The sequence below is a fragment of the Topomyia yanbarensis genome, chromosome 2 (assembly GCF_030247195.1).
Source record: "Topomyia yanbarensis strain Yona2022 chromosome 2, ASM3024719v1, whole genome shotgun sequence".
NCBI classification, from domain to species: Eukaryota; Metazoa; Arthropoda; class Insecta; order Diptera; family Culicidae; genus Topomyia; species Topomyia yanbarensis.
The window spans coordinates 88,106,125-88,133,196 of NC_080671.1; the positions used below are offsets into that span (position 1 = coordinate 88,106,125).

General features: G+C 38.9%; 2 protein-coding genes across 2 annotated transcripts in view; both read left to right on the forward strand.

The window, feature by feature from the left end:
- The first annotated feature begins 1,291 nt into the window (after positions 1-1,291).
- Positions 1,292-2,654, forward strand: LOC131678783 (uncharacterized). The gene is made up of 2 exons (XM_058959083.1): positions 1,292-1,351; positions 1,406-2,654. Exons 1-2 carry the CDS (start codon positions 1,296-1,298, stop codon positions 2,382-2,384), a joined length of 1,035 nt encoding a protein of 344 aa, XP_058815066.1. The 5' UTR covers positions 1,292-1,295; the 3' UTR covers positions 2,385-2,654.
- A 12,469-nt stretch (positions 2,655-15,123) lies between these two features.
- LOC131678784 (protein sax-3-like) overlaps positions 15,124-27,072 on the forward strand; it is a 459,615-nt gene continuing 447,666 nt past the window's right edge. The window contains exon 1 of the mRNA XM_058959084.1: positions 15,124-16,523. Coding sequence (XP_058815067.1) covers positions 16,394-16,523 — 130 coding nt within the window. The 5' untranslated portion in view covers positions 15,124-16,393. The remainder of the gene's footprint in view (positions 16,524-27,072) is intronic.

Sequence of the window (27,072 nt, forward strand, 5' to 3'; positions counted from 1 at the left end):
CGGTTGGTTAGTCACTGTACAACATCTAGACGTGAAGCCATGTTTTGATCGTCGATTAGGTACTGTTTGCATTAAGCCTTAACAAGTTGTTCCTAAATCACTAGCTCGAGACAGCCTCAATGAATTTATTTCACGATAGTTATTGATGTCTCGCTTTTATTTAAAGCGGAATGTGCAAACAAAAAGCAACAAAGACGAATAGGTGCGGCGAATCTGCCTACTATATCTGGCAAAACTATAGAAAAATTCTAATAAAAATAAACTTAAAATCCTAGGGAAACTTTTCATGCTATTGCATATCATATGCAATTCAGATCGTTCAACGTAGTGCAGGTAATCCAGATGATTCCAAGGTTATGAAAGTTGTTTCAGAGTGTCATTGAAACCAATCACACTTTGATATTTGGTGAGGCGAACTTTCCTAGAAGGCAAAACGAGCTCCGGCAAAAAGCTATCATACATATCTTTCCTGGCTAATACATCCTAAAATCTGCTAAACTTACTTGATTTCAACCGAAATACTCAAGAATAAAAATGTGGAAATACAATATGTAAAATATATTTTTTTACATGACAGATAAGGAATGCTTGGATTGGCCAGAAAACTTTTGTTACACTTGTATATGAATACAATTTTAAAAATTATTGCTAAATCATTGATTTTATGCATAATATTTCTGCTGCAAACAAATATTAAAATAATTTCGGCCAGGTTTTTCAATCAAATACCCCTATGTGCATTGCCTCGCATTCAAAAACACAAGTCGCTACTAATTCGATTCGAAAAATGTTCTATTGTTTTGTCCAAAATAAACATTATAGTAATGATATCGTGTTATTACACCAGATTTGCTTAGGGTTCCTATCAGAATATTTTTAGATAGTTGGTGGTTGATAGTCCCTAGTACTGAAAGCAACATCCTTTTTAATTTTGCTCTAAGTCGATAATATAAATTTAAAATAACAATAAAAGTTCACCTGTGAACCTAATCCTAATCCTGATCCTAATAGTTATAGTCTTTGCATATGTCAAACTTCATTTTTTCGTATTTCTTCATGCCGAAACCGCCCAAAGACAGTTTTGAAAGAATCTCCCGGGACACCATTGTGATCCTCCCTTGTGCTGTGCTAATTTATGCTCTCATACTCCACCACTCTGATTTGCGTTGATTTTGATAATTATTAATGAATCATACATTCAAGATTTGACATACAGTATCACCGTTTATTTTCATCGCATTGTTGCATGAGTCAGTCTCTTAATCTCGTTTATTCTCTTCCGTCAATTTCAACCGATGCCGTGGGTAGTAGTTGTTTTGTACGTGATTGTGATGTTGCAAAAATCTATCTGGTAAGGAAAAAAATATAAAAATTGTTTTTCAGAATTTACTGCATGTTGTTTCAGGTTGCTTCTAATCGTTATATACTTGGCAAATGCCGAAAACGAATATCCATGCGTAGAATTCCCAGTCGAAAGTCAATGTTTGCTAGATCAAATCGTATATCACCCGGGCCAACAAATTGTGTTTCCTGATGGGTACACACACTTTCGAATTGATGTATCGAAATACATGTACGGCACTGCGTCCAACATCAGCGAGTTTGACGAACAGCTCTACGTAGCGATGCATCGACCAGCGGGTGTTGAGCTGAAAAATGTCAACATGAAACGCCTAGTGCTGCCTCCGACACTGAAATTCGGTAGTTTTTCTCGCAACAAGCTATACACTATAGACATAGATCGCACCAAGATCTACCAAATCAGCTTTCTTGACCTGGATTCAAATGACATTTCCGACCTCAGCAATATCAGCGCCCTGATCAATCTCGAGACGCTTCATCTGCAGTACAACCGTATCGCCACGATCGACAAGTCCACGTTCGCTCCACTCGTCAAACTAAAGCGCCTTTATCTGGAGCAGAACCCCTTTCGAACGCTTCCATGGGAAAGTCTTCCCGCAACTCTGACACATCTGGATTGTCGCGGATCAGAGCTTGAATCGATCGACTTCGGCCGCTCACATTTACCGGCCTTACAGTATCTGGACTTGGAGAATAATGAAATACTCACCATTAATGTCACTGACATTCTCCGAGCTGCCCCAAATCTGAAACAGGCTTACATGTTCAATCATCAAATCCCTTCCGACGAAATGGTTGAAATTGTGAAGGTTCTCAATCAACATAACATTACCAATTACTTTGACGATCATGAATACTGTTATTACGGTGAAAAATATGTTGAGGGAAGGTGTGTGGTGCCGCCCAAGCCGTACGTTGGCTTCAGTACACGAATGTCAGTTGTGCTGACGGTGGTCACGTTAATTGTTGGGGCTCTTTTAGTCTATTTAGTTTACTGGGCCTTCACACAAATGACTCGATAGTGATTGACACAGCGATGAACATGTTTCGAGCTTGTTTAACTGAGTTGAGTAATTCTTGAAATCAACTACTGAGTAGCAAAGATATACAAATTCTTCCCTAGTTTGAATTGAGGACCTAACTCTAGAAGACTTTGATATACCATTTGCTTTTTTATGTCCATAAAGTTTCACGTTCTCTGCATATACAAGAACTTTTATGCGTGTAAGTTTGAAAGAAATGCCGTTTATGTACAAGATAAAAAAGAAGGTCCAAGTGGGAACCCTTGCGCGACGTTATAAGTGTCTTGAATTGATTTTGATAGTACAGTTTCGAATTAGTAGCTTGGTCCCGTCTCTTTTAATGAAGGGCGTTACTACCAAAAATTGGTCAAATAAGAATGTGTGTCAATCGGTTAAACATTTTGGTAACAAATCATATCATGTTTCTTTTACAAGTTCAATTCACAAACAATAAAGAAAAAAAATATTCACTCAATCTTCCTTTTTGCCTTTCTCATATAAAGAAAGGCTATGCAATCAGTGTAAAAATCGACTTTTTAACCGAGGCCCGGAGGGCCGAGTATCATACACCATTCGATTCAGTTCGTCGAGATCGGCAAATGTCTGTGTGTGTGTATGTATGTGTGTGTGTATGTGTGTGTGTGTCATTTAAACTCACACAATTTTCTCAGAGATGGCTGAACCGATTTTCACAAACTTAGTTTCATCTGAAAGGTATAACGCTCCCATAAGCTGCTATTGAATTTTTAGTTGATCCGACTTCCGGTTCCGGAGTTACGGGTTGAAAAGTGCGGTCACACAGCAAATTCCCATATAAACTGGTACCACCATAATGTTCAAATGATGTAAAACATATTAAAATTGATGTAACATTACTCTAGTTTGCGGGTCTGGATCACTAGTGATCAATCAAAGCAGCTTTGACCACATTGGCCACCTATGACGGTTCATGGCGCCCTCGGGGAACCCGCCAAGTTCCTAAGCTAATATCACACCCATTCCACAACGAATTCTCTACCGATTTTTACGAACTTAATTTCAAATGAAAGATACAGTAATGCCATTGACTGCTGCTGAATTTCATTCGGTTCTGACTCTTGCTTCCGGAGTTACAGGAGTGTTGGTAAGGATACACTGGAATTTTCCATATAAATCGGTACAATCGTAATACCTCAGAGGGTAAAAACTATTGAAATGGTCACCAAATTACTTCTAATCGTAGATCTAGATCACTGATTGCCAATCAAACATTCTTTGAATATATTGTCCACTATCGACGTTTCCGGAAGTCCAGAATTCCGGGCATATTCCACAATTAAAGTCACATCGGTTCATCGGTGATGACTGAACCGATTTTCTCAAACCAAGTCTCAAATGGAAGGCAAAATATGCAGTTGAGTATTGCGTAGCCGCCCCTCCCCCCCCCCCCCTTGCCCTTACACCTCCCTCCTTCATCACTCCCCTCTTCTTGGATCACCCTCACTCCCAGATTTCCTTCATCCACCCCGTATACCGAAATAAGATGAAGGATTTCTGACGCATCCTCCACACCCACTCTACTACTCACCCCATTCCCTACACGTTCAAACGCATTCCACCAACCTTTGCAAATTATAATCACATGAAGATAACATTGAACTCATGCTTATTAAGCTAATTAAATATTATTCTTTTGCCTTTCTTATATAGAAAGGTTATGCAATTGCTCCAAAAACCGACTTTCTAACCGAGGCCCGGAGGGCCGAGTCTAATATAACATTCGACTCAGTTCGCCGAGATCGCAAAATATCTGTGTGTATGTATGTGTGTATGTATGTATGTGTGTATGTGTGTATGTATGTGTGTATATGCGGATTTGTTAACAAAATGTCCACATCGGTTACTCGGAGATGGCTGAACCGATTTTTACAAACTAAGATTCAAATGAAAGGTATAATATTCCCATAGGTTGCTATTGAATTTCATTTTCAACCGACATCTTGTTCCGGATTACGAGTTGAAGAGTATGGTTACAAAACAAAATTTGTTGATTTGTCCACATCGGTTTCTCGGAATTTTCTGAACCGATTTTGACAAACTTAATTTTAAATGAAAGGTCCATCAGCTGCTGTTGAATTTTGTGTGGATCCGAGTTCTGGTTCCTGAATTACAGGGTGATACGTACGATCACGCAGCAAATCCCGATTCTAACGAATTCTGCGATGAATGTAAAAAGGTGATTTTTTTCCAAAATGTAAACACAACTGTTGAATTTGTAGATCTAGGTCCCCAACAGTCATTCAAAGTCTCTTTGGCCACACTGGCCACCCGCGACGGATCCGGAAGCATCCAAAGTCAGAATAACGGTTATATTGGTTTCTCGAAAATGGCTAGATTTGCTCAACTTAGTCTCAAATGAAAGGTGTTGCGTCCCCAGAAACTGATATTAAATTCCATCTCCATCCGACTTCCAGCACCGGAGTTACGGGTTGTGGAGGTCGATCACATAGAAAACTCCGATTCAAACCGATACCGCGATGAATGCAAAAATGTGCTCTTATATATACTTACCAAGTGTAATAAGAATGAAAGACATTTCCATAAAGTTATATTGTACGAACCAGCTATTAAATCATAGTTTGGAGAAATGAGAAAGGCACAATTGCACCTCTAGGTGGATTAAAACAGGTTTTTACGAATACGAATTGCCAAATTGTTTGACTCCTTCCATCAAGTGCTGGGAGGGTTTATATCCTTGGGCACCACCTGGACGGTTTACGGTGTACCACTCCGTGGATTTTTTCCGTGATGGTAAAATTCCGAATATGGCCAAAATATAATAGTGTTGCTGGAGGGTAAGCAACAGATGTTTTTCAGCAATTTTTGCACACAAACTGAGCCACATCTTCAAGCCACAGTAACAGATGGCTTGCCACACGAGCTATTTCGTGCGAACTTAACTGCCGTTATAAGCTTAATTATCCCATGTTCTATGGGAATCCCAATATACATGGGACAATTGTGCGTATAATGGCAGTTAATGCGTTGGAAAATTTCGAGCCACCAGCTAACGTGGAATATTCAGTTTTCTCCGTGTTTTCTCCGTGGAGAACTCGATACCCAGCTGGAGGACCCAATCAGGCAAATTGTCCAAGGTATATTGCAATGGTCCCTGCAGTGTCATATCCCATTCGACTCAGTTCGTCGAGATCGGAAAAAGTTTGTATGTGTGTGTATGTCTGTGTATGTATGTGCGCATGTATCTAATAATATCACTCGTTTTTCTTGGAGATAGCTGTACCGATTTGCCCAAACTTAGTCTCAAATGAAAGGTGCAACCTTCCCATCGGCTGCTATTGAATTTTGGACCGATCGGAATTACGGGTTTCAGAGTGCGGCCACACAGAAATTTCCCATATAAACTATAGGAAAAATTCAAAAAAGGTTTTTATTTTTAATGCTGCATGTCTTTAAGGTGCATAAAACGTCGAGATTTGATGCAGACTCATAAAAAAACCTTGACAAAAATTTACTTTTTTGGATTTTGGCTCATTTTTGCCTTTCTCATATAGAAAGGTTATGCAATCACTCTGAAAAACGTCAACCTAATCGCGGCCAAAATCTTTTTTTGACTAGCATAAGGTTTCTGGATTTTAACAGGGGTGTAGGTGATGGTATACGGAGAGGGGTTACCCCCCTCCCCCTCTACTGTTCACTCCCCTCCCTTAAAAATCCCCGTGCATCACTCCTCCAGCCCTCATACCCCTCCCTCTCAACCCCATCATCTTTAAACAACCACTATATCACAAAGCACACCAAATTAAGCTGGGGAGTCGTTTGTTCGTGGGTCTTTCGCCCTCCTCACATACACACCCGCATGACAAAATGAGTTAGTAAGCAGATAACATTGATCTATTGCTGATTAGGCTAATGAAATATGATATTTTTTTTCTTTCAAGTCGACACGTAGTGTGATTCTGTCTGGCCCTGGGGCTTTATTGTTACATTACAAGAGAGCAAATGTGAACTACACCATCGAAAACGGTGTTTCGTTCACGTTATCGTGAGGGGACGCGGCGCGGTAGATCTTCTTGGAATTCTGACAAACCTTCTTGGTAAAATCGAATATCCAACGGATTGAATATTCCACGCTCTCGTTAGTACTGCTTCGGTTTCACAAGCGCCGGGCCGTGGCCCAAAGAATGCTCATCGATGTTTCTCTCGTTTACCCGTCGACGAACCGGCGCCAGTAGCTACGTTTTTTGGCTTTCATCAAACTCGTCCCGGAAGGTCTTACACGCGGTGGCCTTCTCCGCGTACAGCTCTGAGCACTCTTTGTCCCACCATGGGTTGGGAGGACGCCGGCGAGAGTTCGCTTCTGGTACGCGTTGAGTCTGAGCTTGAATCGCGGTATAGAGAATCAAACCTGTCAGGAGGAAGAAGAAGAAAACTCAGCAACCTTCTTTTAGACTGGTCGACTGGGCAAATACGATTTGTGAAACTAATTCTGAATAACTCCAGAAATCAATAAAGAACATGAAAATCCACAAAGAAAACGATCCACAGTAATTTTTCGCATTCACTTGATTTTTGCCTTTCTCAATAGAAAGGTATTGCAATTGCTCTGAAAACCGACTATTTAACGGAGGCCCGGAGGGCCGAGTGACATATACCATTCGATTCAGTTCGTCGAGTTCGGCAAATGTCTGTGTGTGTGTATGTATGTGTGTATGTATGTATGTGTGTGTGTATGTGTGTGTGTATGTGACCAAAAATGTCACTCATTTTTCTCAGAGATGGCTGAACCGATTTTGACAAACTTAGTCTCAAATGAAAGGTGCAACGTTCCCATAGGCTGCTATTGAATTTCTAATGGATCCGACTTCCGGTTCCGGAATTACAGGGTGATAAGTACGAACACGCAGAAAATGTCGATTTTAATAAATTCTGCAATGAATGTATAATGGTGAAATTTTTTCCAAAATGTGACCACAACTGCTTCGATTTGTAGTACTAGATCATTAACAGCCATTCAAAGTCTTTTTGGTCACATTGGCCACCATCATCGGTTCCGGAAGCCCCGGCGGAAGTATCTAAATTCAGAATAACAGTCACATCGGTTTCTCGGATATGGCTAGACCGATTCGACTAAACTTGGCCTCAAATGAAAGGTATTGCGTCCCCGTAAATGGCTATTTAATTTCATCCCGATCCGACTTCCGGTTCCGGAGTTACAGGTTGTGGCGTGCGATCACATAGCAAATTGTGATTCAAACCGATACTCCGATGAAAGCAAAAAAGGTAAAAATTTCGCTAAAATGTCTCTCAAACAACTTAAATTTGCTGTTCTAGGTCACCGACGGCCAACCAAACTTTCGTTGACTACATTGACCACCATAGACGGTTCCGGAAGTGCCCGGGAAAAGCGGCCATCTTTCAAAATTTACGAACTCACATCAGTTTCCCGGAAATGGTTTGGCCGATTTTCACAAACTTAGTTCCAAATGATAGCTATAATATCCCCACAGATGTCTATAAAATTTCGTACGGATCGCTTATATGGGTCCGGAAATATAGACTAAATCGTCCGGTCACATATGAAATTCCCATATAAGCCGAAACTCAAATTTTTTTCCAAAGGGGGGACCCCATGAAATTTCAGAAATCGAATTCGTATTTTTGATGCCAAACATCTTTAAAATGCATGCGTCGAGATTTTATGTTATCTCGAAAAAATTTTTTTTGTAAAAATCGACTTTTTGGGACTTTGCCGATTTCGCACCTTTTTGCCTTTCTCATATAAAGAAAGGCTATGCAATCACTGTAAAAATCGACTTTTTAACCGAGGCCCGGAGGGCCGAGTATCATACACCATTCGATTCAGTTCGTCGAGATCGGCAAATGTCTGTGTGTGTGTATGTATGTGTGTGTGTGTGTGTGTGTGTGTATGTGTGTGTGTGTCATTTAAACTCACACAATTTTCTCAGAGATGGCTGAACCGATTTTCGCAAACTTAGTTTCATCTGAAAGGTATAACGCTCCCATAAGCTGCTATTGGATTTTTAGTTGATCCGACTTCCGGTTCCGGAGTTACGGGTTGAAGAGTGCGGTCACACAGCAAATTCCCATATAAACTGGTACCACCATAATGTTCAAATGATGTAAAACATATTAAAATTGATGTAACATTACTCTAGTTTGCGGGTCTGGATCACTAATGATCAATCAAAGCAGCTTTGACCACATTGGCCACCTATGACGGTTCATGACGCCCTCGGGGAACCCGCCAAGTTCCTAAGCTAATATCACACCCATTCCACAACGAATTCTCTACCGATTTTTACGAACTTAATTTCAAATGAAAGATACAGTAATGCCATTAACTGCTGCTGAATTTCATTCGGTTCTGACTCTTGCTTCCGGAGTTACAGGGGTGTTAGTAAGGATACACTGGAATTTCCCATATAAATCGGTACAATCGTAATACCTCAGAGGCTAAAAACTATTGAAATGGTCACCAAATTACTTCTAATCGTAGATCTAGATCACTGATTGCCAATCAAACATTCTTTGAATATATTGTCCACTATCGACGATTCCGGAAGTCCGGAATTCCGGGCATATTCCACAATTAAAGTCACATCGGTTCATCGGTGATGACTGAACCGATTTTCTCAAACCAAGTCTCAAATGGAAGGCAAAATATGCAGTTGAGTATTGCGTAGCCGCCCCTCCCCCCCCCCCTCCCCACCTTGCCCTTACACCTCCCTCCTTCATCACTCCCCTCTTCTTGGATCACCCTCACGCCCAGATTTCCTTCATCCACCCCGTATACCGAAATAAGATGAAGGATTTCTGACGCATCCTCCACACCCACTCTACTAAACCCCCATTCCCTACACGTTCAAACGCATTCCACCAACCTTTGCAAATTATAATCACATGAAGATAACATTGAACTCATGCTTTTTAAGCTAATTAAATATTATTCTTTTGCCTTTCTTATATAGAAAGGTTATGCAATTGCTCCAAAAACCGACTTTCTAACCGAGGCCCGGAGGGCCGAGTCTCATATAACATTCGACTCAGTTCGCCGAGATCGCAAAATATCTGTGTGTATGTATGTGTGTATGTATGTATGTGTGTATGTATGTATGTGTGTATGTGTATGTGTGTATGTATGTGTGTGTATGTGCGGATTTGTTAACAAAATGTCCACATCGGTTACTCGGAGATGGCTGAACCGATTTTTACAAACTAAGATTCAAATGAAAGGTATAATATTCCCATAGGTTGCTATTGAATTTCATTTTCAACCGACATCTTGTTCCGAATTACGAGTTGAAGAGTATGGTTACAAAACAAAATTTGTTGATTTTTCCAAATCGGTTTCTCGGAATTTTCTGAACTGATTTTGACAAACTTAATTTTAAATGAAAGGTCCATCAGCTGCTGTTGAATTTTGTGTGGATCCGAGTTCTGGTTCCTGAATTACAGGGTGATACGTACGATCACGCAGCAAATCCCGATTCTAACGAATTCTGCGATGAATGTAAAAAGGTGATTTTTTTCCAAAATGTAAACACAACTGTTGAATTTGTAGATCTAGGTCCCCAACAGTCATTCAAAGTCTCTTTGGCCACACTGGCCACCCGCGACGGATCCGGAAGCATCCAAAGTCAGAATAACGGTTATATTGGTTTCTCGAAAATGGCTAGATTTGCTCAACTTAGTCTCAAATGAAAGGTGTTGCGTCCCCAGAAACTGATATTAAATTCCATCTCCATCCGACTTCCAGCACCGGAGTTACGGGTTGTGGAGGTCGATCACATAGAAAACTCCGATTCAAACCGATACCGCGATGAATGCAAAAATGTGCTCTTATATATACTTACCAAGTGTAATAAGAATGAAAGACATTTCCATAAAGTTATATTGTACGAACCAGCTATTAAAGCATAGTTTGGAGAAATGAGAAAGGCACAATTGCACCTCTAGGTGGATTAAAACAGGTTTTTCAGTTCAATATTACCGTGGCTGTTTTTTTTTCAAAATTTTAGAACTCGAACTCTTTTAATGAATATAAACAACGCACACATTCTCGTGATTCATGATTGAGAAAGGCACAATTGCACCGCTAGGTGGATTAAAATAGGTTTTTTTTTATTTAAATAGGAGAATCGGAAAGTTTTTGCCAAATTTACTTTCTCAATTTAAATGAATTGGTCAATTTTTTTCTCTTGTTTCATATTTACTTTTTTCTTTCTTTTTCCATTTCATCCAGATTTTGTATTCTTTCTATTTTCTTCCTTCAATTTTATTTTACTTTTTTGTATATTTCGCCACATATTTATCTTTTCTATTTTTACCATTTTTGCGTCTTTTTGAAATTTTTTTCCATTTTTTGAATTTGTCCCGTTTTTTCAATTCGTTTCATCTTTTTATGTGTTTTCCTTTTTTGTATCTTATCTATCGTTTTATTCGTTCCTTTTGTATTCGTTTGTTTAATTGATTTCATTAAATTCATTTAATTTAACTAAACTTTTATTTTCTATTCTTTCTATGCATTTTTTCATATCTTCCAATAAACTTAATTTAGTATTTCTGTATTCTCCTTTTTTCCATATTTTTAATTTTACGTTTCTCTCATCTGCGTAAAAAATTGTTTTCTCTTTCTTTCATTTCGATTTTTTTTTGCGCTGTGAAATTTTCTGTTCTCCATTCATCAGTTTTGAAATTTATGCTGTCTTTTTGCATGGATTCCACCCATTTTTATTTATTGTTATGTTCCTTTACCTTTAGTATTTTCCTTTTGTACCCATCAAAACAATTTTGAATTCCATGTTTTCTATTTTGTTACATTTTTCATGACTATTTTTTTATTATTTTATATTGATCTGTTTGCGTTTTGTGCATGTTTTCTGTTTTCCATTTCATCAAATTTTATTTTGTCCAGTTTAATTTTATAAAGATTTATTTATTTTTCAACTCATTTATTTTTTAGTTTTCTCTTGTTTTTCTTCATGATAATATTCCTGTTTTTTCTATTTCTTCTTGGATTTTCATTTTTACCCGTTTAAATCATTTTAATTTTATTTCCACTTATTCCTGTTTTCTATTTTTTCTTCAATCTATTCCCATTTATATTTATTTTTAATACTTCTTTAATTTTTTTTTATATTTCATAGTTATTTTATTTATTTTTTCATTCCATTCTTGTACTTTATCATTTCTTCTGTTTTCAAACATTTTTAACATTTTCTTATTTTCTTGTTTTCACGCTTTCCATTTAATGTGATGCTAAAACTTCACACAATTTGTATAGTTATTATTTGCACGTCTATCTTACTGAATCCATTTCGTTCATTTCTATATTTGGTTATTGTAGTCTTGTTTTTATATTTTTGCTGTATTCATTATTTTTCTTTTGCCATTTCTACTGTTTTTCATGTCCGTGATGTTTTAGTTTTAATTTCGTTATTTACCTGTTTTTCACGATTTAACCAATTTTGTAATAATTTTCTATTTCTTCAATGTTTATCAAATTTTCTTTTTCATTTCTTTCGTTTAATTCGATTGTTTTAATTATTTTGCTATTTCTGCAAATTATTTCATACATGCATTTTTTTTTAATTTTTCCATTGTCTTAATTTTGTCCTTTTTCTGTTGTTTCTCAGTTTTTGCTCTTTTTTTCTTTTTTTATATTGGCAGGTCTTGACTATTTGCATATTTTCAATCTTTTTCTATTATTTAATTGTCAAAGCTAGCTTTTTTCACTTGTTTCATTTTATCTATTTATTAGTTTTTCCTTGTTTGTTCCTATTTTATTTTATTCTATATCCATTGAATGTTCTTTTTGTTTTCATATAAATTTATAACATTTCCACTTTGCTACTATTTTTGCAAATTTGTGCAAGGTTTTAATTATGAGTTCTTCAATAGTATAGTAGCAAATATATGAATGAAGAACTCGCGAAAATGACTTGAATCAGTTTTTTTCTGAAACGAATGTAGTTAACAATTCTAGTAGTTGTAGTTGTAGTGCACCGACTTGGCCGAATATGTTGTTTCTTTAACGAAATCTAGGTGGAACCAGACAAACATTCGAAAAAATCGAATAGTCACTTCTGGATAAATATAAAAATATGTATTGATAAATCGGCTACTTTCAAAGCAACTCTAAATTTCGTAGAGATATTGAAAAGGTTTTACGGTTTGCTCTTGATCAGTGTCGTCCAAGCAAGAAAAGAAGCACAGAAAATTTTCTGAATCTGTGGTTTGAAATGCGACATTTTCATTGCGACCGAGCCCGTCAGCAAGGAAATTTATGTAAAAAAGTGCATGAAAAAACGTCTGCTACCTTTGATGAAGCAACACGTTTATTCCATGCTATTTTTGACCAGATTATGAATACTACCATTATGGAAAAAGAACATGTTGTGGTATAACGCCTACAAGGTTCTGGTGGCGCCCAAAGACACGAACCCTCTCAACACACTATAACTCGGCCCTATCGAGGAATAGTCGTTCATCTTCAAGCGGAGCCTAAAGAAGACTCAAAATTGTCAAAGTAAACTGTCTGTGGCGAACAAAGTGGACGAGGGTGCTGTACGGGATTTGATGGCAGTAATTAAAAGACACTCAACCGAAAGCGATTTATTTTTATTTTATGCAAGTATTTTCTGCTATTTGAACTTATGAAAAAAATCATTGTTGCTTGCTAAAATTTTGATCATGGATAACGCCGATGGTTGATTAGTAAGCATGACCGCTGCTCAGTCCAGTGGGTCTGGTTTCGATCCCAACCATGGTCTTTGGGATGTTTTGAGATGAAAACTCTGTGTCACGTCCAAGGATGCAAAATGCCTACCTTTTCTGCGGCTGTAATTTTTCTGCCTATATTCTCATTTCTCATACGACGCTACTGTCGTTTGCTAGTGCAGGACGCCCAGCGCTGTACGGCAGTCTATAAGCAAAGCAGTAACATGACAAAAAATACTGCCCCCAGTACAGCCACCAGACGCGAGCGGTACAGCTTCTCTTTCCTTATTTTACACTTTTTAATACTTTTAATCTATTCAATATTTTTAATCACAAACGACGACAATGAATGCGGTTGGTTTACGCCACGACCGGCATCAACGCTTTCGTGTACGGGCCTCTCCCTTTGACTATGCAGAGAAAAGTGTACAAAGCGAGAGAACAAACTTTACTACGCCACACTCTCACCGAGCAGTCGGAGTACAGCAGCAAAACAAAAATGTATTCTACTGCTGTACGGAAAAATGTACTCGGTGTGCCTTCCGTTCTGGCAAGAGCTGTAGTGATGCGTCGCTATAGCGGGCTGTACGGCTTGGGCAAATGTAAATATACCGAAAAAATGTAGTTTATCGGTACCGTTGGCATCCCTGGTCACGTCTTTCTTCGCAAGGGAATGCGGATGTAGATGTAGATGAACCGATATCTGGTTTTTGGGGTCACCTCTCTGGTGTCGGTGATAGGCATACAGTGCGGACAGAGATCGATGGAAAATAAACGAAAAAAAATTGACCGTACCACCCTTTGAAATGAAAAAAAAGCATTGAAATTAACAGCACTAAGTTGATTCTCCTTTACTGCCTATGATCGCATATCAGTCCCGTAAAGATAGGAAATCCCATAGAAAACGGGACAAATATGCGATCATGGGTAGTATAGTTCTACATGAAATACATAATAGTTGAGAATTATTTGTTCCAACAGATTTCGAGCTTAACAGTTTCTGTGTTCGAAAAATCTACAATGATGGAGGATTCTCTTATTTTGGACCCCCCGGGCCCGAAATTTCTTTCTACAGCCCTGGCTGCAACATAAGTGAACTCGTCGAACGATGGATAACAACTAGTGTTTCAAATGGTGTGCATTTTAGCACCGTTACCACGGCATTGAATCATTTACAAACATCGGCCAAATAATGTGGATTTTCCACACGATTTTCGAAAAAAAAACATGATATTTTATAAGGCTTGTGGTACTTCTTGTCTAATAAACAACTCATAGTAATCAAAATTAACAGCATATCTCTCGAGATGCCGGTAGTGCACATCGTTATAAGACTCTAGCGAAATCGTTTTAACAAGTAAACGTTCGCCTAAATGTAGATATAGAGGCGATGGCATAATTTTTCATACCTTAATAATGCATATGTCAGTAATCAGTATACCATCTACTTACTTATTTTTATCCGAAAGCAATCATTCTGTTCATTTTGGCATCACTTCACTCCTTAGACATCAGCCCTTATTCCAGACACCCACTCCTACCACCCTTCCTCCACTAGGAATCTACTCCCTCCGAAACATCGCAGTACAAAAACGTCATAAAAATAAACCACGCTCCCGCATCTATTCTATCGGGGATCTGCTAGTCACCGCCGCCGGTTCTATCACCTGGGCCATTCAAACAGTATCTGTCTGTGTTGGTGAGCCCACATCAACGGAGTCCTTTCGTGTCCCGCTCGGAAAATCCTTCGACAACCGAACGAGGGGTCCACCGTCGTTGCCCACCGGAACTCACTGCGCAGAATCGGGTCCTCGCTCGCGACTGAATGTTGGCGTGGTGAACGGGATAAACATCCGCCAGCAGCTAGGACGAAAAATACCTTTAGATGAACTTTCCCGACTCACCGATGACAGCTGGGTCGCTTTCGTGCTGGTTCAACTTCCAAAAGCCGTTCGGTTGGAGCATTTCCCGGACAACGCAAGTAGTGCCAGTTAGACAGTGGAGCCGAGCGATTCGTTCCGGGAAAAAGCTACGTTTCTGCGGGAAAGTGTTCAAACCGTGTGTGCATGTTTGGTGGCAGCATTTTGGAGATAGCTGAGAAGATATGTTTCCTGTTTGGGCAGGTGGCAGGTCAAAAGTGATTTATTGTGCAAAGGCCCTAACTACCTGTGCTGGTGGTGGTGGTGGCGGGCTTCGTTTTGGCTTTATAGGACAAGGCCTCAATCGATTTTGGTGAGTGAGTGAATCGAAAAAAAGTTAGAGGAAAAATAAATAAAAAAACGGAACAACAAATCTCTAAGCGAGCGGCAAACCATATTGTGGTTGGTGGAATGTGAAGGAAGTTTGAAAAAGCAACATTCAAGTGAGGGTGGTAGATGGTAGAGAAAAATCATTAACCCTAAACCAACAGTATGTCACCCTTCGAAGCGCGTAACAGTGGAAACGAGAGGAGGAGGCGCTGACGAGTTTCGATTGTTGTTTACGTTTGAATGGTTGAAGAAGAAAAAATATCAGGGGTCAGGTTCTGAAAAAAATGCTGAATTTCCCGGAAGAAAATCAAGAAAGTAACGACAATGGTATAATGTGAATAATAAAAATCATAAAGTGAACAGAACTTGCAGCAAATCCCATCAGAAACCGCAGAAGAATCTGTGCTTTTCTCCCTGGAGAAAGCAAGCGGAAAAGTTATTAATTCGAAATGATGATTGAGTGTGGAAACTGTGAAAATTTGATTAATTGAATGTGATTTGTGGCAGCCAACAAACCGACCCGGACGAAAATAACGGAAAAGACGACCATCTAATGGGATGGTAAATGGTCCAGGCGAGGGCGGTTTCACAAAGAGAAGGAAAAAAAAGCGCAACGGAAAAAACGTGATCCTGGTGTGAAGAGAGGAAAATTAATGATATTACACTGTTGAATAGAGCGCGCCCGTGTTTACTGCGGAAGGAAGCAAAACAAAAGATGTGAGCCTTCGAAGAGTGTGAATGGAAATTACATAGTGATTATCATCAAGTTCGGTTCTTTTTGCCGCTGGCTGGCTGGTGTTGTTGATACTTCTGCCGCTGCTTGTTAGTGGAAATGTGCGTGACGGACGTGAATTTTTTCACGAAACGGTGCTGAACGAGAAAATGTTTGGCCGCTCCTGTTTTTAAGGCAAGCAGTTACCACCCTCTTGAGGGGGATTAAAGAAAGGAAGGAAAAAAAAACTTTGTGAAGAAAAATCGATTCACAGAAAATCCGAGAGGAAAAGTTTGAGTCTGATAAATATGGATAGGCGCCCGGTGGGTACTGGAACTGTCGGTTCCGGTGAAGGACCGCGAGCAAATTTTCGCGGATCATCCTTGCTTGCGCTGGTGGCTGTTTTCCAGTTGCTGTTGGTTTTGCATAGTGCTGAAGGTAATTAAGTCTTTAATCGGAATATCGAGCGGATGCGAGTGGTTGTTTTTAGGTTGGTGGCAGAAAGTTGATCAGGCACCTGCTGTTGTTTGTTCACTCCCGGTGTTTTGATGCTGGTATAGGAAATACATTTTATTATCATTGCCGAGCTTTTCCGCTGCCAACTACTCAAATCTGCGTCAAATTTGTTACTTCAAATAGTTGTGTTTCAAGAAGCTGTGCTATTCGTTTACTATAAAAATCAATTATTTGAGCGGTCAAAAATAAAAATTGGAAGAGCAGAGTTTTGTCAGATACCATAGGCGGCTTCAGCCCGATTATAAAGCGAGGAGGCACGCCTTGTGGGCAAAATGTATCAGAGAGAGGACCGATTAGGAAAATGGAATTTTGAGTTTCAAAAATGCGTTTCCTGACGGAGTGGCGAATAATTTGGCAAATCATTTAGTGAAACTGTTCAAGATGTTTCTCACGGAAGCCACTAACGACTACTCCTATCGGTTACATACCGAGTTTTATGATGTAAAGCCTTAACAAGAGGTACAGATCGTATCCATCCAGAAAAATGAGTACCATAGAAAAATGAAATTCATGCATTTAAGGGTTAAGCAAAAATGTACTAAATAAACACCTTAACACTTTATACTGATTTACAAACCAGCTTGAATGTCTGCAAATTTTATTTTGGAAATTGTGATGGCGTTAGAATAGTTTTTATGAGATTTTTTATTTCAATTATAAAATTAGTAGCGAATAGCCAATAACAACAAATAAATCAAGTCTGTTGCTATTTATGGTGCACATTTTAGTGCTTAATTGCATTTGGAATACAAGGTCTCATCTTCATGTTATCCCTATTTTAAAGTAAAAAATATATTCAAAAACAGTTTTTACGGGCAAGATGACAAACTCTTGAAAATTTGAACTATACAGTATTTTCGAATAAGTAATGTTACAGAATGCAGTGCCATTTTTGTTATTAATCCTCCTGGAAGTAAATCAGAAGAATAAACTCTTTAAATAAATAGTTAAAATGTTCAGACATTGAGACAAAGTTATTGGGAATGTTGTGCAAACAACTTTGTTAAAGAATTGAATGATTTATATACTCAGGGCATCATCATGGGTATATAAGGCTCTTTGCGAAAGACACTATAACCTCCGACAGTTGTGCTATTATCTACATTTAGGCAACTGAAGCTTTAAGATGATTTTGTCTGGATGTCAGAACATTTACTTTCAGTGCACTTCGCGGCTTCCGGAGAGTTTAAATAAGATTCTCAAATATAATAAACTGTGTAACGATCAAAAATGGTCAAAATGGTCTACTTGAACTTAACGCTAGAACGTTGCACTGGGGTACAAATGTACCCCACGTCTTCTTTGGAGCCGCGTGAAAACGAGAATTCGGCATTTACCGACCTGGGACCCTAATCATAATTCAATTTAGAAGTTCTAGTACGAGTAGGGAAAGGTGGTATAGCCAGTTTGCTTATAGCCTTCGTGGAAGCAGGCTACAAAGTTGGCGCGGGTACATTTGTACCCCAGATACGGTTGCCGTTAGCGTTTCGTCAGGTTTCGTGCTGTCAGTGGAAATGTGATTCGTGACAATACCAGTTTTAATACTGGTTGTTTTACTACGTAAGTAACAATTAGTATTAAATAAACGTTTTAAATCATTTATTTAATTAATTAAATTTAATTTTGAAGCGGAAAAAAAATCGTTCTCATTTTTGCTCACTTTTATTGTTTTATTGTTAATTTTTTATTTTTCCATTTTATACCGTTTCAAAACCATTCTTCCAACTCATTTGATTTTTTTTAAATCGGTTGCAAATTCGCTAAGTTATAGTTATTTTTGTGAAAAAAGTCAAAGCCGCGATTTTTCACTTTTTATTTTGTTCAAACCAATTGACGTATCATTGATTCAATAAAATTCGTACTTTCACTTACACAGATGTTTTTGCTATTAAAAACGAAGAAAATGATGTATTATACATTTCTTTTGTTTGAATTTTTATCTGCGAAAATTGCGATCAAACGCGTGGGGTACATTTGTACCCCAGTGCAGCGTTCTAGGGTGGAAAACACAAGTGCAACGTTCTAGGGTTAAAGATGTATGTATGTAGCATCATACCTACTGTTTGATTTTGATATTTGGTCATCAGTTGTGAAAATAGCAAGATGAGCAATATAGTAAATATTTTGCTCGTGCATCGCGAAAATCCGAGCTACTAGCACAATAAGGTGAAATAGTTATGGAATTTGAGTTTCGACTTCGTCTCATCAGAGTCCGACATTTAGATTCGAGTGTGTATCTTCGTCGCGAGCGGTTGACTCTCGTAGTGCTCCCTTCGCGTCGGTTAATTTTGGTTATTTACGGCACGGTTTACTGGCTTTTGGTTGTCGAAAGTGTGAATAACGGTACAATTTGGCGATAATACAAAGTGAAGTGGCTTATAAAAGCATTTTTCGACTGACGCGAGGTGTGACAGTTTGTGAAGGTCTAATTTCGGCAAATGAAAAAGAGTCTTTTCCTCGCATTATGGGCCGTCGATTCCCGATGCAAGGACAGTGGGAGTGCACAGAAAACACCTAGAAACACGGTGTACTTTTTAGAAGTAGTGAAAAGTGGTTTTTCGGAAAATAAAGTTCGATCCGAAAAGTGACAAAGTGCGGCGATAGGGAAATTTGACATATTCAAATAATTGGTGTTTCACCAGCGACTAGCGACTACTAGGTGTCGCCCCAAAATTCTTTACCTGAAAAATAGGTGCCAAACCAGCCGATCGGTGCTCAGTTAATTTCGTCCGCGTCCCTTGTCACCGGTGTCGGCGGTGCTATCTTTGAATATTCTTGGATATTCAACTGTGTTTATTGCTTTCTTATTTTATTGCAAATGAGTAGAGGTTTTGATTCTTTTATATTCGGGATTGCAGATATTTTGTCGCATGTAAATTTTGGGCGCTCGTTGATGTGATGGCACTGTAAAAAAACACGTATCCGCCGGTCGGCTAACTTTTCTTTGGACTGAGCAAACTAATTTCTATGTTTGTTTGGGGTTTGTTTTACCAACGGGGGAACTGATCCACAGAACATTCAATGTGCTTAGGGAAAACACATGACCTTGTTTGAGTGGAATGATGACTTCAATCATGTATAATGTTTGAGAATTGACAATTCGCGAGAGGGATCGGGGACCGGTTGGCAATTACCTTCAGTTATGTCCGCACGAAGAATAAGTGTTTTTCTGTCATGTTCATTGGCTAGCGTTCAATTCTATCTCATGCCCCCACGCGAGTCTGGGTCTATTTATGACATTTGGTCCTTGGACAGGCGACGACTGGGTGCTTTTGGCCTTCTGCCGGTGGTGGCAGAGTGAGGGGGTGCGAGCGGATCTGGCGGGGAAGATAATACCGTAAAGACGAATTGTTGTTCGGGGGTTGGCTCCAATGGGACTTTGATTTGACTGGTGTCGATTATCGCGGGTCGATGCGTACTGAGGGTTCGCCGCATCTGTTTTTGTGATCCTGCAAGTCTAATTTCAAGTTCCGTTATTGGTAACAGGCCCGTGCATCGGGTTAACGATTTCCCTTCAATGTTCGATATAATCGTTCGTATACGTGTTCACCAACAATCCAATAAGGAAAATAGGAAATACTTTCGTTGATTTATAACATCTCGAACTATCATAACTCTTTGTCTGTATAACGTGTTATCACTCGGTAGTTTGCAACCCAAAAATATATAGCAAAATTAGTCCAAATAATGTCGCAATAAATAGTCCGGCCCATTACGCAGATAAGATTAGCTTTTATAGGCAATACTCCCACGGTCGGCTGTGTGGGGTTGGAAGCGAATCTTAGACCCTATTCCCTTCCAAACCACTAACTTCGCGACACCTATGGAAGAGTCTGATGAACCTTCTGTGTAAGATTCCGCATTTTATTCAAACGATCGCCGGGTAAAATCAGCACCGACACGATAGAAACCACGAACAAATTCGTCGCGTGATTGAATATTATTAAAAATATAAGCAGTGCTCCTTATAGATGGAGTTCAAGGTGCTCATTTTGCTAATCGTATTAATACAACAAATGATAAATTTCCCAAATTCTCGGCAGCCGGCTGCCCAGAGCAATTATTACATGATAACGCTACTGACACATTTACTAACAACTCTCCCCTTCCCGTGATACATGTGGAGATGCAGAGGATTCCTCGGTCTCTAGTAGCAACATGTATCGGACTAACATTCCTTCCTTTCCCAGAAGATCTGCATTCGGACGTAGCCGGCGTCGGTATTGATCAGCATGCAGGGATCAGAATAGATTGTACAATGTGGCTCATCGTGTTATTCCCAAGCATGTTGCTCCAATGAACATTTTACAACCTAATTTGGTTCTGGTCAATAACGGAGTAGCAACTACGGGCGATCTCTTATTCTTATTCTTATTCTCGTCTCATCAGAGTCCGACATTTAGTAAAATAACGAAACATTTCGTTTCATTCACGAAAAATAGTCGAGGAAAAATTTCGTGCAATGTACACTTCCCCTCGCCTAGATTTATGGCATTGCAAACATCATCAAGCATATTTGTGCATCAGTTTTAACGAACGTTAGACAGACAACTACTTGGATATTGCATTGCGTTTCGATAGTGGTGCATCGAGGAGACCGAGAGCGTTTATGGGCCTATTTTCATGCTTTGTGTTTTTTTATATTCCGCTCCAGCTCAAACTAACGATCTGCCAACACCCCGCACACTGGCGTAGCCGACTGGTGGGTTGCCGCCGATTGACTTTTACAGTGGGCTGTGTTTGCAAACATTGTTCAACAGCTTAATAACAGTACTTGTGGACACAGTTCACAGTGGGGGTCACTTTGTGTCGATTCATCGGTCTGTTTCGTCTTCGTGCACAGGTTAATTGAAAAAAAAACGTAAATGTAGAAGCCTATTAGTAGTTGTGTGGCAATAATTGTGATTTTTAGTACTAGTATACTATTGTTATTGACTAGTCGTATATCTATCTGTGTATGTGTTCGTCTGAGTGTTTGTGGCAGCTGAGAATGAATTCAAAACTGGCGTATATGATAGATTTGTGGGTAACCCTTCCTAGGATTCGTTGATCACTTTTTACCGGTGTTGGTTGATTTGCATTATCTGAATTGGTGCTTGTGAAGGACTCCTTACTACATCCACAGACGGAAGCAACTTAAAAAAAATCGTTGACTTTTTTGAGTTATGGCAGATTGCGTGAAATGTGTGGAATCGGCATTTTCGGAATGGAATATTTTTGTAGTTTATTTTTATTAGGACTATATGCGATAAATTTTGTAATATTTCTAAACCAAGTGAGTTAGAATATGACCTAATGCGCAATGAATACATGAGAATATGATTCACGCCAAACCACCTGAATTCGTGGTTGCGGCACATAGCGATTAAAATTATGGTACAATCCTGTTCTACTCATAAAAATGCTAATGAGATAGTGTTTATTTCTTTTACTTCATTAGTCCGTTTTTGTCGTACCTATAGTAGTTTGCTTTTCCGCTACCAATGTGTACCACAAATAATATCGGTCAATTTAGATGCTTCTACTTAATTTCTTCCTTTTTCTTTATTCGGCATGTTATTTTTCCTTTTATAACTATATCATAAACTAGATTCATACTAACACTCATTAAGACAATAAATTGCATACACTCTCATGTACACTCACAATCTCTCTCACTCCAAATATACAAACGCTCGTGACCTTCGCGATAACGTAAACCTGATCGCAAACGCGAGTAAACAATTGCAAACATCCACCCATACTTACGCCCACCAATTCGCCAACAACAAAACATCCGGGTAATTAAGTGAACGCTCTAGCACTTATACATTAATAAAAGCGGTCTCAAACTCCCCGTTTGCGCGATCATGAATCGGTCACGTCCGAAACTCTGATCCTCGACCCTAGTAGCATAGATCCATGCCTTCAATTGGACCAATCAAAAATGACACTCACTAAACTCTAGTGATATAGGGATCTCACTCTCCTCAAACATTCAGCACGATAACATACAAAGGCTCAAGCCCCAGCACACCAATGCCCGCGGTCTTTCAAACATGAAAACACTTCGGTGATTAAGTGGATGTTTACCACTAATTAACTTACAAACGCGGTATCAAGAGTGAACCTACAAACGCCCTCGTTCGCGCGATCATGAATCGATTACGTCCGGAAGTCACTACTCTCGGTCCTAGTAGCCTAGGCCCTAGCATCTTAACCATACACTGAAAATTAAGTACCAGATTCGCGGTCTGCGCGATCATCTAAGAACATACACGAATGTGCGAAAGGACACACGGTAATACACTCGAAGTTACACATATGCTAGCACACGTGACATGCAAACGCCCAGGCGATCGATCACGCTAACTTTCAAATGCCCAAGCCCTTGACGACAATACACAAAGACGAACAAGCAACCGCGATCATCCACGCGCAATTACGCCCAAGATTTCGCAAACTCAAACACGTCCTGACTGTTTAGTGAACACTATAGTACTTATAATCTGATTAGCGCGTTCGAAAGCGCACGGAAATAAACGCTCATTCCCACGCGATCATAAAGTCCCTACGCCCGCACATCTGAACAGTATCACAATCAGGATTACGGCCCGCTGCAATTGGTCTTAAGCAGTGTTTTAGTTGGCGACATTTCCCGTTTCTTCAGTAATTATAGTGAGTGATTCTGACGGGAAGCCCTTCCGAGAACCCAGCTCTACACCTCTAGTAAGACAACTCTTAAAAAAAAACTGTTTTAATCCACCTAGTGGTGCAATTGTGCCTTTCTCATTTGTCCAAACTACGATTTCATGGCTCATTTTGTTCAATTCAATGGTGGAAATGAATATTACAAATTCAGTACGATCTGCACATACATACAATGGATCAACAGTCACGATTTAGAGATACAATGTGTCGCGACTGAAACATCGCTTGAAACCAGCGGCGAATCAAAAAGGAAGATCCGGGGTGGTCCGGACCCTGCCGAAAATTTTCAACTTGTTAAGAAATTTTAAACTAGTTATAATTTTAAAGTAGCAACCCCTCACTGCATACTCCTACCTAAGCCTGTATAAGCCAAAAAAAAGGGCCGGGATTAGGTTGACGATTTTTAGAGTGATTGCATAACTTTTCTTTATGAGAAAGGCAAAAACATGTACGAAAAGTCTAATGCGATTTGAACTACCGCATTTTGTTCAAATCGTTCCTATATTCGAATTATGAGACCTACCTTAATGCAACCTGTAACAATTCATGTTGTTACATGTAAAAAAATAATTTTAATCTGTTTTAAAACCATTCGATATTTGCCCATGCTATGTTAATACCCAAGCCCACTGTCTGTCATGTAAATAATGTTTGCAAAAAACCCTATCACGGAGTAGCAAAACTATAATTAGTCCAACAGACCTTAACCGTCTATAATCATATATAAATTTAGGCGTATACCAACCCACTCACTCACCAACTGATACAAGATTAATTAAAGCCAATCAAAATTCAGTATCCCAATTAGAATAAATCAATAGCTTGAACCGGAAACAATTTTGTAGCCAATCAGATCGTACATCAAACAATCCTGTACTGGACTGAAGGCGCAGTACAGTTTGAGATTCCATTTCTCGATCAATTTGGTGGAGAGCGTACTTGAGTAAAGGTGTTATTTCGAGGAATTCGAGAGGTTTAGAGAAGCGCGAGTAGTAACTTAAAAAAACTGTAAGTTACTTAATTTTTAAATGGATCAAAGAAATTCTCTAATCGGTTTTTCAAATAGTGCTTAGAGTTTTGATGCGCGTTCGTGACTTGGATTGTGATAGTTTTGAACTAAAATTGGTCTGAATTAAGGTAAGCTTCATTATTCCAACATTTAGTGAGTGCAACTTAGACTAAGAATACACGTTGAACAGGTCCGTTAACCCATTCAACGTGGGTGTTTGGTCTAGGGACCAGATTCCGCAACAAACGGGAAGCTGGATCTGGAAGGCAAGCAGCTGGTTCTCCGCCAAATTTTATCCGGGAACGCAACCAACCCGTCGAAATTCGTCCGGGAAAAACCGAATCCCGTCCACCGGCCATCGCTACATCGGCCGAGCTGTGCCCGCCCTCCGTGGTCCATGCGGTAACAGTCACACCGCTAGAATCGTTCCGAATTATCATCCTTCAAACCGTCACATCCGTCGTTGGAACACCGTCGTGGCTGGCCAGCGATACCAAGTAAGACTGTTCTTTTGTACTCACTAACCAGAGCTCTGGGGGGAAGAAACCAACCACTGTAAATAATGTTAAACGCCAGTGTAAATATAAAAGGTTAGATTAGATGTGATAATTTTGCGATCTTTAGTTTAGTTTTAATTTTGATTCAGAATTACGGTCTCGGATTAAATCTCTATACAATTTTAATGTTTTGGTAATAATATTATTTGGGAAACGTTTTAGAGAACTAGTTCGGTGTAGGGCAAAATCGGGGGACGACCTCGTTAAACATCTGGAATTGTGCGTTGTAATGCTTGACCGACGGTGCGTCTCCATTGAACAGATCGTTTGCTTCGCGTTTTTCGAGCAGTTGGCTCGCTGATTCAAGACTCGAACCTGTTCCCGATTTCGAAGCTTTTGGGTGGTTGGGAGTGAAGTGCAGTTTGGGTGAGAATTGGGATACGTTTTACCCGCCCTAATTAAAGAGTCTTTGGCCGGACACGAACTGACCAGTGGACTCTCTCTCTCTCTCTCTCTCTCTCTCTCTCTCTCTCTCTCTCTCTCTCTCTCGAGAGAGAGAGAGAGAGAGAGAGAGAGAGGCGCTTAAGTCACTGGTTTAAAGTAACCTCATCCCTGAAAACTCTTTGGCTGTCCTTTCCATAGTTAGCTCTCCAAGGAAGATAGAAAGTTACAAACCAACCCTATTTATGGACTATTTGCGAGACACGAACTCTTACAAATATTTTGAATAAAGGTACGGATAATTACTTCTAAAACTGAATTGTACTGTATCGATTTTGTTGGTTATTTTCGGCAAATTTGAAACTAAGTGAAACGAAAGCAATGAAATTGAAAGACGGATAGGTATTCTAGAACGAATCAGTTACAAACTTAGAACGGAAAACTAGGACTAGGCAAAACTGAATTGCATTTTGTAACATTATTGAAACAAACATAGAATGGTATAGTTCAAGCTTCTTTTAATTCCATTCGATACACTTGTTTAGTCGAGAAATATAGCAAATCAAATAAATTTCAAACCTTCGTTAATTTTCGTGTCTAAAAAGGTTAAATTGAAAAAGGACATCACATGAAATGAATGAAGAATATCTTAAATAATTTTAAATTTTAATAATAATGGACAAACAATTTTTTAAATTATCATGCTTATAAATTCGAAATGAATGCAAATTTATGATAGAAACAACTCATGGTAGAAAGAAGGAAAATATCCACAGAATATTTAGACGAATAATTACAAATATTGTGAACACAAAAATAAATGAACAGTAATCACATTCGCTACGAATAAGGGTTGCATCTATGTATTTCTCTATTACGGTCATTCAGTCAAATAGAATGGGCTTTCTTGTAAGTATCATTGTCGGTCACATAACTCTTGAACCAGTCGGTCCGATGGCATTTGAAAAAAAATGTTCTTTGGACGGCATTCCGATAAACGGCAGTCGGCTATACGGTATTGGGCCAAATGACCGGATACCTATAAATGTATCTTCTTGAATTGGGAATCTCGTTAGTCCTACAGATTTTGAGATAGGGAGCAATCTTTTCACCATAATGTAGGGTAAGGTGGGGCAAACCTAATAAATGGTTTTGGTTGTGAAATGCTCACATTACATCGGATCAAGTCTTTATATATACCAAATTAAAGGATAGGTTTCTGCGTAACTTTCTATGCATAGCATTTTATTCATATCTTGGGAAAATTTTAAGATTCAAGCGTTTTACGAAAAAGTTAATTTTTGCTGTTTTTAAAAATGGTGGGGTAAACCCGACCGCCTATGTTTTTGTTTGATTTAGTACAGATATAACCCAAATTTCATGATTTTACAATGATAAATCAATTAATTTTATGTTATTGAATGGTAATAAAAGAAAATGGAGTTCAATGTCAGTTCGGAATGTCAAAATCACGAGCTGTAGCACGTAAAGATATTCCAATAGCATCGCAGTAACTACTCGACGAATTCATCACGTTTTTGTTCCTTTCGTTTGTAATTACGAACCACTGCAATGCATTGTGCTAAAAAATAATAAAAATATATTTTTATTTAATAAATAAACAATTTCATTGCAAAATAGCGGTCGGATTTATCTTGTTATTTAGAGATCGGATTTGCCCCACCGCGTAATTTTTCATTACGACGCAATGAAAAAAAATACGAAGAAAAAATTGAGCCGATTTCATCTATGCACTTTGTAGGACAAATTGTTTAGGACTAGTTTACAGCATTTCTGAACTAAATAAGCTAGTAGTCATTTTCTATGTAAAATC

Excerpts from the sequence above, each read along its gene's own strand:
- LOC131678783 (XM_058959083.1), top strand. The coding sequence starts at position 1,296 with ATGCCGTGGGTAGTAGTTGTTTTGTACGTGATTGTGATGTTGCAAAAA. Across the intron at positions 1,352-1,405 it reads ATGTTGCAAAAATCTATCTG|GTTGCTTCTAATCGTTATAT; the intron begins GTAAGGAAAAAA and ends ATGTTGTTTCAG.